The 15,733-nt window shown below is 40.0% G+C and overlaps 1 protein-coding gene across 1 annotated transcript in view; it reads left to right on the plus strand.

Annotated features, from left to right (window-relative positions):
- The window catches only part of LRRC9 (leucine rich repeat containing 9), a 60,188-nt gene that overhangs the window by 462 nt on the left and 43,993 nt on the right, over positions 1 to 15,733 (plus strand). The window contains exons 2-8 of the mRNA XM_078596350.1: positions 1,060 to 1,192; positions 3,161 to 3,379; positions 4,463 to 4,603; positions 4,908 to 4,971; positions 5,276 to 5,346; positions 11,171 to 11,353; positions 12,311 to 12,466. Coding sequence (XP_078452476.1) covers positions 1,169 to 1,192; positions 3,161 to 3,379; positions 4,463 to 4,603; positions 4,908 to 4,971; positions 5,276 to 5,346; positions 11,171 to 11,353; positions 12,311 to 12,466 — 858 coding nt within the window. The 5' untranslated portion in view covers positions 1,060 to 1,168. The remainder of the gene's footprint in view (positions 1 to 1,059; positions 1,193 to 3,160; positions 3,380 to 4,462; positions 4,604 to 4,907; positions 4,972 to 5,275; positions 5,347 to 11,170; positions 11,354 to 12,310; positions 12,467 to 15,733) is intronic.

A 15,733-nucleotide genomic window follows, 5' to 3' on the forward strand; every position in this document is an offset into this window, starting at 1 on the left:
TGCAAGGATTCATACGCTTAGGTTTTTTTTCGGTAAAGTCACGTAGGTAAAAATGAATAATAAAAATAATAATAATAGAAATAATAATGGAAATAAAATTATTATACATTTTATTATAAATGTTATTTCTATTATTATTTATATTATAATATTATAAAAAAAATATATAAATAAAATTATTATAAATTGTGTTTCTATTATTATTTCTATTATGTTTTTTTACGTGACTTTACCGAAAACAACCTAAGAGTATTAATCTAAGTTGTTGTTGTTGTTTGAATTGCATTCCACTGGGATTTGTGCACACAGCGTGGTTGTACGGTGCTTTTCTGCAATATTTTGCTGTCTTTTCTTGGATTTTCTGTTTGCACCTAGTGACATAGTCACTTTAATATGTTTTCTTGTTCATGATTTTGTTTTTTGTTTGTAGCGGTTGCACCCGATTCAAGAGCCGAATGGCTCACAGGGCTCTACCTAATAAATTAACTTGAACGTGAAACGTTTGCGCTACAGTGCAGGGAAGAGTGCATCTTACAATCACGAGAATGCATTGATTGCTAACGGAAGGGCAGGAGTTTACAGCTTCGTGGGAGATTTAGAAAAAATACTTCAAAGTTACCGTCGAGCGTTATTAATTAATAGGATACTGAGTTCCTGATTGACAGTGCTCTAGTGACTTCGCTAAAGGTCACCCCCAGTGCGTTACAAAGCGTCAATGCGTGGGTGTCTCTCTTCTTATTCTTCTTAATTCGTGTGGCTAATGTTGATGCCTAGCAAGGGCAATCATTTTACATCGAGGTGGTTGAGGCAGGTAATTGCGTCAGGGGTAGCGGAGTCTATCGTAGATGTCATGGTGTTATCATGGAACGCCTGAACCGTAAGACCGATTCGTTTTGCGTGTGTTAAATACGTATTATTTTAAGGCTGATGCGGAACAAGTCGTTTTTAGCATCAGTGTTGTGTCTCGTGAAACAATGCACTTAACCAAAGCAAAGGAAGCCTATGTACAATTGAGGCCGTACTGTACTTACAACATTTCCCCCACATTTTTTTCCTCAGATGTCCGTGCTATCTGTTGAATAGAGGAATTGAATTGTCGGCTGTTGCATCCATGTGCTTTACTGAAGCTCAAGCACACGTGTGAGCAGATATCCAGAACTACGCTGCAATGGAAGACACCATCAGGGAGCTGGTAATGTATTCTATTTTTAAGCTACTTTCTATATGCATAAGAATCATATCTTAGGAACATGGAAATGCGCTTTACTCTGCTAATGGAAATTGATTAATGGTGGAAAACCTGGACACAGAGAAAATCAGTGAGATATTGCTTTTGCAGAATACTTTATTTCATTGGCTTTGAAAACTAGCAAACTCCAGCAGGTTGCATGGGCATTGGCTGCTCGATTGCCTTCCATGAGAGTGAGGGGAACAGCTACTTGATAGAGTGTGGACCATAAAATTCAGCTTGAGAGCACAGCGGGTCTTAAAAGTGTGTAAACAGAATAAGGAATTCCACTTTTACTTGCAGCTTGAGTGTACTTTAGAAGTTGATAAACTCCAGGAATCAATACATCCTGACAAAGAAAAACATTGCGGATGATTGTATGTTTCTCTTTCATGTATATTGATCCTTTGCTTTTTAATATTACTGACTCACCAGTACAAGCGGATTGAGAAACGAATGAACGAACTTACTTTAATATAATGCTGTGATTATAAGGATTGCAGTGTTGCTGCAAAGTAGACTGTAGGTTTCTTCCAACACTACATTTTATATATTAAGCCCATCATACCCGATGGAAATGCTAAAATGCATAACATGTAAAATCAAAAGTGTTTGTTATTTTGAATGGCAGGCTCCTAAAAGAGATTATAACTTTTTTTGTAAGTGCTGGCTCATGGTTGCCAATCAAGTACGGTACTATTAAACATTTGTTTGAGCTTGAGTGAGGTGTTGTCATCGTGACAGCTGCAATGTCATTGAAAATGATTCAATTTGAAGAAAATGCAGATACAGTAATAAAAAAGAATAGCGACTGATATAGTTTTTCTATAGTTTTTCCTATCTGCCTTGGAAAAATTATGCTGAATCTCAGACTCTCATCTGGTAAATTAAAGGATATTGATTGCATGATATAAAAAAAAAGTCTTGCTCTTCAATTCCCGTGCTAATTGTGAATTATTAAACTCTGAATGAAACCACTCTCATGTTTATCAAGCAGTTGTTGATGAAGGTCAATGTTTGTAATAATATATTCTCTATTACTAAATATCTCATGAAAAATAAAAAAATTTCTATGATAAAACAGACATTCTTAGAACTATAAAAAGTAATATGTTAACCCATTTTAACTAAATTCAAGAATAGACTCAATCAACACTTTTTTCAGTGACTGACATTGATGAGAATAATAAGCTTGACATAGAAACAGAATGTTCTCAACTGGAGCTATGGTATTGTTTTATATTGGGGCTGTACAATGAGTTACATTTCATATTAAAGAACTGTCGCTGTCATAAAAGGTTTTGCGGTGTTGTTTTTTTGTGGCCTCATTATGATCTGGTCATTTAGCCCTGTGGTTAATGTACTTGAATCACACGCCTAAAATATCTCTGGTGTTGATAAAATGAGTACCTAAATGCCACTTTGTGTCCAAGTAGTCCTCATGAAGAAGATTACCCTACCATACGAATTAGACTTTCTCCCACTGACTCAGAGCCGCCAGCAGGCATGTGTTTGCCCCATTGCTCATTCTATCAGGAAGACAGGATTTGGTGAACCTGTGGTTTAATGATTCATAATTGCATGTAATACTCAATTTTCATAACCATTCTGAAACAACTGTATAAATGCCTTCCCTTATTGGACATGGTTCATACTTGCCAGGCAGCTGATTTTTAAACCATTTTACTGCTTACTGATTTTCTCAGCAAACATTGTGTAAACTGTTTTCCTTAAACATGTTAAAGTGGTATTGTTACTTTTGAAAAAGGGTATGTGGTCAAATGGTTTCATGAACATCGGTTTAACACTGTTTTATTGGTAGGCTAATCAGAAGTACATGGTGCAGTCTGGTCCCAAGCATTTTAATGAAATCCCTTGCATGCTGTTGTCCTGCGTGCTGTCCCCTTGGCCACCCCTCACCCCCCGTGGCAGTGCGCTTGCAACGGTGTGCCGTATGAGCGGCTGGCACAGGAGGGGCCTGGCGTGGAACGGCTCGAGATATTTTTCTCGGGATACCCACGCATGGTGGGGCTCTCCAACTTCCCAAACCTGACAGTGCTCACGCTGGTCAACCAGGACGTGCGGGACATCGAGGGTCTGCATGGCTGCCGGCTGCTGCGGGAGCTCTGGATCGCCGAGTCGCACGTCACAGTGAGACCCCCCCCCCCCCCCTAAAACCACGGCAGCAAGGCACCGCATTGTGCATATCAAGCACTATTCTGTACATGGACAGCCCTAAGGTCAATATACTGCCAGATGGGGGCCTGCCCACACCATGGCTTATTTGACTAAACTTCACCGGGTTGGTGAAGGCAGAATGCATAGACATGTGACCATATATTTACAGTACAACAATTAATTGTGTTTTGAAGCTCACGGTGTAGCGCCTTAGCCTGTAACAATCTATTATTAATGGTGGTTACCCATCTAAGTCAGTAACATAAAATACCAGAATTCCTGTCTTGGCATGGACATGTATGCAATAACTTGCGGTGTGTGATGCAAACACGACATCCTGATAAATATTTGTTAGGATGGTGCTGCAGATGGAGCACTTGACTGATCATCAAAATGGAGTGAGTTAAAATCTCAGAGGTCAACTCATCCTATCATCCTTTTTGCAATGAGTGGCTTCATGGGTTGTTAACAGCGCTCTTCCAGACCTCCACCACGGGAATGTGGAATTTACTCGTTTCAGCAGGAAGATGCTTTGAATAGATTATTTTTGTTATAAAGTCATGTCCAGTCATCATATCTATATTAAAATTTGACCAAATTGGCTCAGATGCCCATCACTGCAATCTTCCAACTCATAACACTGTACTTCGGTCTTTCCTGTAAACTTCTGTAAGAGAGTTCCCTGTCTCATGCGGCCTTGCTATAAGCCCGTAAATATCACTGGTAGGAATTGTACAATGAACAATGATGGTGCTTTGTGTAATATTTATAGATTACATTCCTGCATAATGTATAGTGGATGTGAAGTATGGTAAATATAAAGAGCAGGGCCAGTAACTCCCACAGCTCAGCTAGCCATTGCAGACTCCATTTACATTTCTATATTTTCCTCACTTAGCACAACTAACCTGCGATGACACATCCCCGGTTGATTAGCTCCGCTTTGAGACAGACATTATTACCGTTCCAGACCTTATTTGTTGTGACACCTCGTCATGAAAACAAACAGGTGGAAGGCTATTATTATGTAGAATCTATTCACTCGTTTCCCCCCAGGTGATAAAAGGCTTGGAACCATGCCGAGAGCTGCGCAAGCTCTACCTGTACAGCAATAACATTGCCCGCATCGAGGGCCTGGAGTCACTGCCACTCCTGGAGGTGCTGTGGCTCAACAACAACTGCATTGCTGCCATCGAGGTGGGAGCCTCAGCATGTTGGCTTAATTCTCATGTGGAAAACACACGTCCCTGGGCCACTTATACTTTGAATACGTGAGATCCCTTTAGAAGGGGGCTTTGAGGCGTACTTTGTTTTTGCTTTATTGTCGTAGTTGTATTTCAATGGAACTATCAGTGTGACGTCACGAGATGAAGACATTCATTCAGACCTCTCGCAGCAGTGTATCATTGCATTGTGTCAAAGAACAGATCCAGAATATTTATGTACAGTAAAGCAGTAATTGTGAATTCTAAAACTAATATTTAAAACATGTGTTTTTCAGAATCTTCATTGCCTGCAGCATTTGAAGGAATTAAATCTTGCAGATAATCAAATTGAATTCATTGGTAAGTTTATATATAATTGTGTTGACTTGCTGAACCAACTCCTAAGTATATTTTATAGATATATTTGTAAAGAAGATATGAAACATATTACATTGTTCGAATTCAATATGATGAGCTATATTCTGGCTCATTGAATTCAGTAAAGGCCACCCATAAATCCATATTGCAGCCAGTATTATTTGTTTCATCACAAAATAACAGGCGATGTAATTTTTATGCTACTGGTTGTAGTGCATTGTATTGAATAGAGGTGTTTGCTGATGAAGAGAAACTGGTGTAAAATCAATTTCTTTTGTTTCCAAAGGGCACTCACTGGATTCAAACCTTGAGCTGGAAAGACTGAATCTGTCTGGAAATAAAATCTCAAGTTTCAAGGTATCACAGTGTGCAATGAGCATTCAGCAATTATAGTTAGTGTATCACACAACCACAATTTGTATTGTAAAATGTTCCTCCCTCATATTTTATCCCAAGTCTCTTGCAGGAGACTATTGTCATATTAGTCTCTCTATAATAAATAACAGTCAGTATTTGATGTAAAATTATGTAATCATTGGGAACATGGCACAGTGATAGAGCATTCACTGCTTGTTGCAGAGGTTCGTGGTTTGAAATCGGCAGGTCACCCTGGTTAATACTGTGAGTATATCAACTATAAAATACACTCCGTTTGCTTCAGAGTGGACGTTAAAGATCCCATGATGTAATATCAAAGAAGAGTAGGCCATTGTGTGCTGGTGTCATGGACCAAATTTGAAAAATTACTCGCAAATTAATTAATTGGGAAACACGTGTAAGCATGAGCCTAAATGTGAAAACTTATCAGGACCCTCCTGAAAAATAGGCTTGAGTCTAATTTTTTCTCTGGGTAATCAAGAAAATAAATCAATGGTGAAAATTCGAATTATAACAACACTTCCTTGCAGAACATATTTGCAAGTACTACATACAAATAGCCTTTCTGAATAAACGTTTAATATTGGCAACATTCTCAGTGTTCATCCATAGCACCTGAGCAAAATGGCAAGATGGGCTGGATGTATGACTTCTGCGAGCAAGGGGGAGACTCTTTAATAATATTTTATGGCTGTACAGTAGTGGCTTCTCTTTGAAGCTTAGCTTGGCAGAGCACTGTACTCCTGGCGATGATGTTGTCTGTGACCTGGATTTTTACTTGTAAATTTAAAAGAAATATAAGGCAGGCGGGATATGATTGGACAAAAATATCAGTCAGTGCAGTATTCATGCACAGCAGCCCTTGGAGACACACACAGAACCACAACGGAGAGTTGTGCATCTGAATATATATGCAAGGCAACTTATATCGTTGGCAAGTGGAAAATATGTTTAAATTAGCTTTCGACTGGCTGTCAATTATTTTATTATTCTCATGAAATATTGGGGTGATTTATTTATATAAAACAACCTTCTTAGACTCTTGGCAACAAACACAATGCAAATCAATTATATATTATGAAGTGTCCAAATACATGGGTACTACTGGGTGATTTTTCTGAGCCAGGACAAGGCGAAATGGTACATACTAATGGTGTGATAAATAACACAGTAAAGACAGGATAACTGAAACATGAAACATGGATTCGAGCAGGGAAATTAGGTCAGAATTAGCATCCATAAATAAAATAATGGGTGGATTGGTGGTGCAGTGGTGAATGCACAGTGCCATGAAGCCGGAGACCTGAGTTCGATTCCAGGTCACAGCTAATGTTCGTGGCAAGTGATATCTGAACCAGTCCTGGGCCTTCCCTTCGCTAGCCCACACAGAAGTACGGTCGAACACCTCCAACAACCAACACAGTGTGGGAGGCCATTCCATCCGTGGATTGACAAAGCGTCATGAAGCTGAATAAATAGCACAAGTATAATGTTTAACGGATGCTCAAGGCTCCTGCTTAGGAGGATCCTGATTTGGGTGTTCGGCCAATTTCTCACTATTTTTGAATGTGGGAGAAAATTGAATGGCCCAAAGTCCCTTATTTCTTAACTTTAACCTCAATAATTGAAAATGCATTTCTTTAGAACAGTTTTTTGTGTTTGGTTTGTTGTCCTTCCCCCCGCATATCCGATGAGCACGGTTGGCTATGTATAGTGTGAAAGGAGTTCAACATATATAAATACAACAATAGTGTTAAACGTACTCTTAAATAGGGTGGTGGAGGGTTACGACACATACATTTATACTTATGCGATATAAACCAAAAACCTTTATTATGAATAATATTGGTCGCGATAGCCTACGTGTTAAGCAAGAATATGTTGAGAAAGTGACCTTACCATACAAATTAGGAATTTTCACCACTAGATTAGGACTGTCAGCAGAATTGAACATCAGCTGATGCTTTCTTGAGCTTGAAGACACTTTTAACTCTTCCAATAGTGTTGATTGTAATAATTCATGATTCAAAACTGGTGTCACTCCTCAATAGCAGTTTCTCTAATTGAAAGAGAGATTGAATTGATCCACTTTGACTGATGACACCTGTGCTGGTTTGTATTTTGGCGCCTGGCATCATGCGCAGCAGCTGCCGTGCTTTTCAGGGAAGGCTGACGCGTTGACACCGATGAGAGAGCTCCGTTATTGCGGGCGGACTGAAAATACGGATTGCCACAGATTTCACAACAGTGTTTACACAGCCCGTTCTGGTTACTAATTTCACTAATGGCATGAAATAGGTTTGTCTCATACCCTTAGTTACGCACTGAATAATTAAATAGCCACCAAAGACGCTAGAATCACTTATATTTTCATCTTGCGTCATGTTAGAACCATTAAACATTGCTTTATTGATAGAGTAGAATGCATTTCGCTGTCTCACTATGGGTGTTTTGAAGAGGGCATGTTTTCTCAAATGGTGCACCTCCTATATACGATTGCAGTTCTCTTTACAGTTTACATTCTAAATGGTTGTATGTGCTACTGATTTTAACTACGATATATTGTGTGCCTTGTCTGCTCTCATATTGTTACCAAATTTACCCTGTGATTTATTTGGATGACAGGTAAACCAAGCAATCTGGGTTGGCCTACTTGTGCTGTCAGCCACCCATTATTTCATAAGGGCACGCACTCGACACACAGCTCCTTCTTGCCCAGTGAAACGGACAGGTCAAGATGACCTTTTTTGCAGGCAATGTGTGCGCCGGTGAAGCAGAGTGGGAATATCTGTTGTCATGATAAAGATAAAGTGGCCATTGTTTGTTTTATGTACAGTGCAGTACCATATATGTATACAGTGTTTGGCTTGATCTTTTTCATTATTTGCCATTCTTCTATTTGTTTTATACAACAGAACCTCCGTATCATTGGAGCCTCCATATATATCAGAAACTAACAGCTGATCAGATACAGTGCTACCAGTGACTAAGCCGATGAGCATCTCTTACCAGTCCCAATGGAGGCAACATGCAATTTTAGCTGCAGAGGAAAGGGAGTGCATTACTGTGTCCCAACTGTGGAGTTTGTACCATTGAAGCAGAGTTTAGTGTACTCCAGAGTTGAACATAAAATTATTATACTCCTGAACATTACTCCATTAATGAGACCATCACATTAAATTTACATGGGATGTTGTAACCCATGTGCCTTTTTGGAGATATAAACCCAGGTTCATGGAATATGGTGTCGAAGCACCATGCTGCATTGCTTTCAATGTCTGTCATTGCATAACACATCCAGATCTGGGAGGGTGGCGCTGTGGATAGAGTGCTCAACTTACAATCAGAAGGCTTTAAGTTCAAATTCTAGTCAGAAGTTAACTTGGCCCAACGTCCCTCCAGAATTAATCAAATTAGTACTACTTAGTGGAATCTACAAAGTGGTTGTCTTATGAAGTAACTCGAGCCAACCTTTGGAATGTAGAATTCTACCAGTGGCTCAGGACTGCTGCACGCTATTTAAAAAATTTAAACACTTACATTTAATTTACAAATTTTGCAGCTGTAAATAATTTTGGCATCAGTTCACAATCATAACCTGAATATATAATTATACTGGAGGAATCCGATGAGCTATACAGCTCTTTTTCACAGATGTCCAGTAGGGGGGGAGGGGGGTAAGAACGTAAACACATCAGCCAAACATATACAAATTAAACTAAACCATCCCCATCTAACCAAGCAAAGCCCACTGAGGTATTAACTTGTTTTTCAGAAGCGACCTGGTCACAAATGATAGCTCAACAAAGTGGCCTATCATTTGGACATTTATAGCACCAAAATAATCTCAATGCATGTTTCTAAATGTGGAGGGAAAAACCGGAGGACCTGGATAAAAAAAATCCACGTGACCACGGGGAAAACATGCAAACTCCAATTATACAGGCATCAAAGTCGGGATCGAACCCCTGACCTCCTGTGTACCAGGCGAGGAAGATAACATCTCACCAAAGGGGTGCCCCTTTTATAAATAAATAAATAAAACTTCATTACATTTTCAATTCCCAAGTTTCGGTAAGGCAGTAAAACAAAACAAAATAGTCTCAGACCACAACAAGACAACACACAGTCCCTCAATAAAAAATTGTACGTAAAATTTTTACTCTCAGAACATTGTTAAGGATAACATTTACAAATCACAATCGCAAATGTGGCTGTATCCAGCACTAATCTTTTGCTTCAAAATATTTTTTTAAGGAAGATTTATGATGTTAATGAGGAAACAAGGTTGTTGTTTCAAAACGTTGGTGCTGCAATGGCAACGGCTTTCTCACCTATTCCAATTCTTGTTCTTGGGATAGTTAAAAGGCAATTAGAACGACGCCTTAGGTTTCTTGGATTTGACAATGGGGTTAATTAATTCACAAAGTATAGCGCAGATTTTCCAATAAGGGTTTTATGGATGACCAGGGCCCAATGTTTTACTTGCATCAAGTGATAGATTGGAATTTAAGTAGAGGTCTCAACGGTGGGTCCTGTTTGGCACATCCAGTGCAATCGAAGAGGAGAATGATAAAGCGGTTTTAGTCTGTTTATAGTGATTCATTAGGAGCTGATATGTAAGAAGCATCACCGTAGTCAAACTGGTAGAAGGATAACTTCAACAATGTGTAGGCGTAATAGAATGGGAAAACAATTTTGGTTCTATAAAAAAAATCAGTTTTTATATTTAAAAAAATTTCAAGATGTGATCAACATGGGGTTGGAATGTAAGTTTCCAATCAATTAGTAAACCCAAGTATGTGAAGCACTTCGTGTGTTAAATGCAGTTGTTTATGATATCAGTAATAGGTGAAGAGAATGAGGAAAAGACCATGATCTTGTTTTTTAGGATACATTTTAGTAATGTAAATTGATGTTGAATGAAATCAAAATCGTGTTTGAGATTATGTTTGACGCCGTTTAGAGATTTACCTGATACTAGCAAAACAATGTCATCAGCAAATATATTTAGTTCTAAGTGATTTAAGTTTAGTCCAAGATTGTTTAAATATAATGAGAACAGAATTGTACTCAGCACAGAACCTTGTGGAACTCCCTTTCTTATTTTAATATTCATGGATAAAATTTGATCACGAAGTACCTTTTGAGAACGGTCTTTAACCATTTTATTGTACTGTCTGAAAATGTTAGATGACCAAGTCTTGTGAGTAGAATATCATGGTCAACAGTATCACTGGCTTTTAGTCGAGGAATAGTGCACAGCAGTAGTGATCTTTATCCAGGTTACTGAAGAGAACATTTCATACATCCACCATTGCTGTGGTGGCGAAGTAATCCTCTCGAAAAGCAGACTGTTTACTGTGAAGGAGATTGTTCGTTTTTAGGTAGCAGTTTATTAGTGATTCAAGTATTTTTCGAGTATTTTAGTAACTGGTGAAAGAATAGAGATTGGTCTACAATTTTGACGAAAAGCTTTCGTGACTGCAGGAATTCATTTTCTTTGGGTCTTTCGGTAAAGTCACGCAGATAGGTTCATTTTTCTTGACCCTACCTACCTGACTTTACCGAAAAACCCAAAGAATATGGTCTACAGTTATTAGGGTCTTCTTTGGATCCATTTTTAGATACTGGATGAATAAGAGCAGATTTCTACTCCAGCGGAAATGTACCTTCGATAAGTGAGAGGTTGAAAATGTTTGCGAGAGGTTTATGAATGAGATCCGCCACAGCCACAAGTGCAAATGCAGGCAACGCCGCCATAGTGACCGTAGCCATGTGCCTGTCCGTGGTATGCAATTAGGAGCTGACGCAGCTGAGCCGTTTGCCTGCGCTCACGGAGCTGTCCCTGCAAGACCCATTGTATGCGCCATGCTCCGTTTCCCTCCTCTGTAACTACGCCACACACCTGCTCTACCACCTGCCTCAGCTGCGCCGCCTTGATACCATCGACGTGTCCTCCAGGGCCCTCAAGGACCTGGCTGAGGTAAGGACCTCGCTGGAACCACACACATTGAGTCCTCCTCAATTCTTCCCTTGCTGAAGCAAGCCTCTGTTCATAAGCATTTAAGAACTTGCACAAGAGGGAATGTGTTCTTTTTGTTGTTGATTTTGTCTGATGGATATCTGGTATTGAACTTTGATTTAATGCACATTTTCCTTGAATACGATATAAACAAAGAAGCCTTCATGAATGAGTTTGAGTCTTGCTTCAATACATTTCAGCATGCGAACCAAGTTTCTCATTAACCCACACAATTTTCCTCGACATATTCTGCTGCAATTGTCATTTTGTTTTGAAATTATGTAAACCATACATTTTTTGTTGTTGCTGCAATATTGCATCAGGCTTTCGCGATCAATATTACCCATAATAAAGGTTTTTTTGGGTGAGATCGCATACATATATAAATGTGTCGTAAACCCACCTCCACACGACACAACCCAACCAATAATAGGTACTGCATGGTCCGAGACTAACATTATCCATTGAAATTTATGTGACGACATTAACCCCCCCTCTGGTCTTCGCACGTAATAAGTTCACAGTGATGACATCACCTTTACTCTATTTAAGACCGAAACAGGAAGACTTCTTCACAATTCTGGATAATTGCCTGATGGAGCTGGATGTAATCACCAGCGAAACATCACATTACTCGAATTGTAAATGTTGTGGGTTTACTCTCCCACACACCGGTGTGCTGAAGCAGTAACTAATTGGCACGTTTTGTTTACGTGACAAATCTCTTACTAATTGGCTGCGTCGGGTGGTGGCTGGTTTAACGACGCATTTATATTTACGCAATCTAACCCAAAAAATGCTGTATCATGGATACAGCTGGCATGCTGCACAATGCATTTTACAGCCACGTTTTGCGTTTATCCAGTTACAACTGTGCTGTGCTCCGTTTGAATTGCTTTCACCCGACGGTGCATGCAGTCGACGGTGGCCAAGAAGATGGTGTATTATGGCATGCGAATCCATGTCGAGAAGCGAAGTCTGGCTCTGCGGCTGGAGCGGCTGAATGAGGCGAGGGCTGGCCTGGTGTGCGGCCTGGAGGATCGCCTACGGAGGCTTCACTTCGTCATCAAGAACGTGAGCACTTGCATGTGTGTGCGTTTTGCGAGATCCCTTTTGCCCAAATGTCATTTCTTTTTGTGAATGAGTTTACATTTTCCAAGCAGTAGTGGCTATGCACGTGGCTTGTAATCCAGCATTGTTGGTGGATCGCACGATTCTGAAACTCCCTTCCCGTGGGCGTTGAGATGCCATACTCTGGTTCGCCATGAGAAGGCAGTACAGCAAGTGGACTAATTGCTATCTGTTTCCATCTGTACAGTGATATAGTGTTGCCCGCTTGCACACATGGGTTTTCTCCGGGTGCTCCGGTTACCTCCCCAATGTATAAACACTCATAAATTGGCTGAAAATTTATTGAAATAAAAACCCAATGCAGTACCCTCCTGACTCATAAAAAAATGTTTAAAAATCAGGATATTGACAATGAAAAATGAAAAATCTGAGGTGTCAAAAAAGGATGGAGAGATGCATGCTCAGAATTACAATGAGAGATGGAAAGAACAGCACATAGCAGGGAAAAAACACAAATTGGAGACATAACATTGCCTGCTCATTAAAGTAAATGGGGTTAGGCAAAACAGCTCGCCATAAGGGATGATGGATGGCCAATGAACAAGGTTAGTTTTGAAACAGCAGTTAAAGAAGGGAACGCATTCAAAGAGATGAACATCTAAAATGAAGTGAAATGGATTATATCATTGCAGGATCATGAGAGATGCAAATACAAGGACCGGTGATTATGATGAGGCAGAGAGCTGTATCTGTAAATATGAAAGGCTGCAATATAATTCCATCAACGACATATTGTGACAAACAGTTCAGCATACGTTGAAGGGGTATTGTGTGTATGTATGTTGAACCATACGTCGCCAACCGTGCTAGCCTCCTGCTGTGGCTGCATGTACATAATCCTTAGGACTATGTAATCAGCAAATGTGTTCTACTCACCATATGAAATGATCAGAGTTTTGTACTCCCTGGTTCTTTCGGTAAAGTCACGTAGAAATAATTAAATAAAATAATAATATAATACGACGTTTCGATTGCAACACAAGCAACTATCATCAGGTACAAATGAATGAGAAAACAAACATAGTAGACTTGGAAATATAATGCAATACAACAACTTTACTATGTTTGTTTTTTCTACCGTGCTTGTTTATAAGTCTTCTCTCTCTCCTCCGGCCGCTATGGGCAGCAACTCCACACCTCGCTCCGTGCCCGTTTGTCCAGTAGTCCAGTGTCCAGCTTGTCCATCCCTCATGGGCAAGAATTCCACACAACTCCCCCTCTGCCCCCCCTCTCTCTCCACCTATAATAATATTATATTATTATTTAACATAATTTATTTCTATGTGACTTTACCGAAAGAACCAGGGAGTAATTCCTGCAGTCACGAAAGCTTCGAATCTAGCTTGAGAGTTTTGTAGTTTAGACTTTCATAGTGGTCACAGGTCAGATTATGTCTGGTTGGGAAATAGAGAGAGAATAGGGGATGAGCCTGTACTTAGAGATGTAACAAGGGGCCATCCATTGAGTAGGTACGCAAAAATCTGTCAAAACTTGACCTCTCCCCCTCCCTGTACGCACGCGTACTTTTTACACCCCTCCCCCCACCTGCGTACGGACGCTTGACCCCCCCCCCGAATCCTATAGAACGGCCGATATATAATCCACGATCAAGGCTTAATAATATTAACATGTTTAAGCAAACAGATAGTCCACCGCCGAACTATCTAACTAATTTGAAGGCCAATGTAGACAAATTGTTATCGAGGCTTCACCCCCCCCCCCCCCCGTTTCCTATGCGTACATTGTCAGTAGACCCCCCATATGCACGCGCACGCATTTGGGTTAACCTCCCCCCTCCACGCGTACGTGCTGAATGGATGGCCCCCAAGCAGATGGTTGCAGTGGAATACTCTTATTACTGTAGTTTAAAAGTCAAAAGTCTTATGTTCTTAAGGCAAATTACATGTATTTTTTATACACGTGTGTTTATTCTTGTTTTCAAATTGTGCTTATATAAGTGAGCTTGCTTCTATGCGGATGCATGTGTGAATGTAAATACATGCACTTACAATAATAGTGGGAAACAGATGGCAGACAATAATCTGAAAGCTATCATATTTTGTATGTATATAAAGCACTTCATGAAACAGCCATGCCATACATTTCAATAACCTTGTTTTAAGGCACTTTGTGATGTACGAGTGAGTGGCACGGCTGATTTGAAGTGAACAAAGTCTCATATATAATGTAGGATTTGCTGAATTCAGCACAGCGAATGGCTTGTCATGGATTTGATGGTGCAAGGGTATAAAGCCACATATCTAGTTCCTTGCAGAGAAAAGAGGAACATTATCCTAATGGAGCCACATGATGTGACATTACTCATTTTACCTATGGCATCAGTTTGCAAACTCCAGTCATCGTACCCCACCCCAAGCCTGTAATTTTCATGTCAACTGACCTCTATTCATATGCACATTCGGCAGTGTACATAACACAGCCGACAAAGGGCAGTAGCTCCGAGAGCAGCCCTTGTTAGTATCCTGTACTTCCAGCCAATGGGTGATAACGCACACAGTGCTTAGTAGTCTTTCAAATATATTAATAGTTCAAAGGCAAATACATAAATACACATTGCAATATGCCTTCAGTTTATGCAGCAGAGCCTCAATAAGTAACGAAACTCTTGGTATGTTTTGTAAGTGGGAGGAGACTTGAAGACCAGAGACACTCATAAATCTGAGGGGATAAGTCGAAGGTCTACATAGAGAGGTCTAAAATACACTTGCTGTACTGTCATTTCATAGACGCATCACAGCCCCGATGTGCAATGTAATACTGGCATGTAGACGATGGAGACAAGAGGTCTGTGGCGATATTGACATGTTAACTATACAGACATGTACACTGTAGCAAGTGGCAAGGCCCTATGTGTCCAGTTCATGCATTTACCTTGGTCATGATTCTGCTTAATTTTGGCAGAAATACCAGTGGTTTTGCGAAACCTCAGCAACTTATCATGGGGTCCATTCTGAAGACCCACGTGCTGGGGAGACTGCATGCTGCTGCATCTATTCTATTCTAGCTTATGGCAATATGTTCAGGAGCTAAATGCCAATGTCGAAGTCTGCAAGCAATGAGAGGGCTTCATGAGAGAATTTGTATAATGTTGCTATTCCTCCTCCGAAGGAGCACAGATTACAGTGGTTTATTATATTGTCCATAGTTTGGGTTGCATGGCCACAATTGCAATATGGCTGGTCTTTAATT

Source organism: Lampetra planeri, chromosome 7, assembly GCF_965212315.1.
Source record: "Lampetra planeri chromosome 7, kcLamPlan1.2.h2, whole genome shotgun sequence".
In the NCBI taxonomy this organism is placed as follows: domain Eukaryota; kingdom Metazoa; phylum Chordata; class Hyperoartia; order Petromyzontiformes; family Petromyzontidae; genus Lampetra; species Lampetra planeri.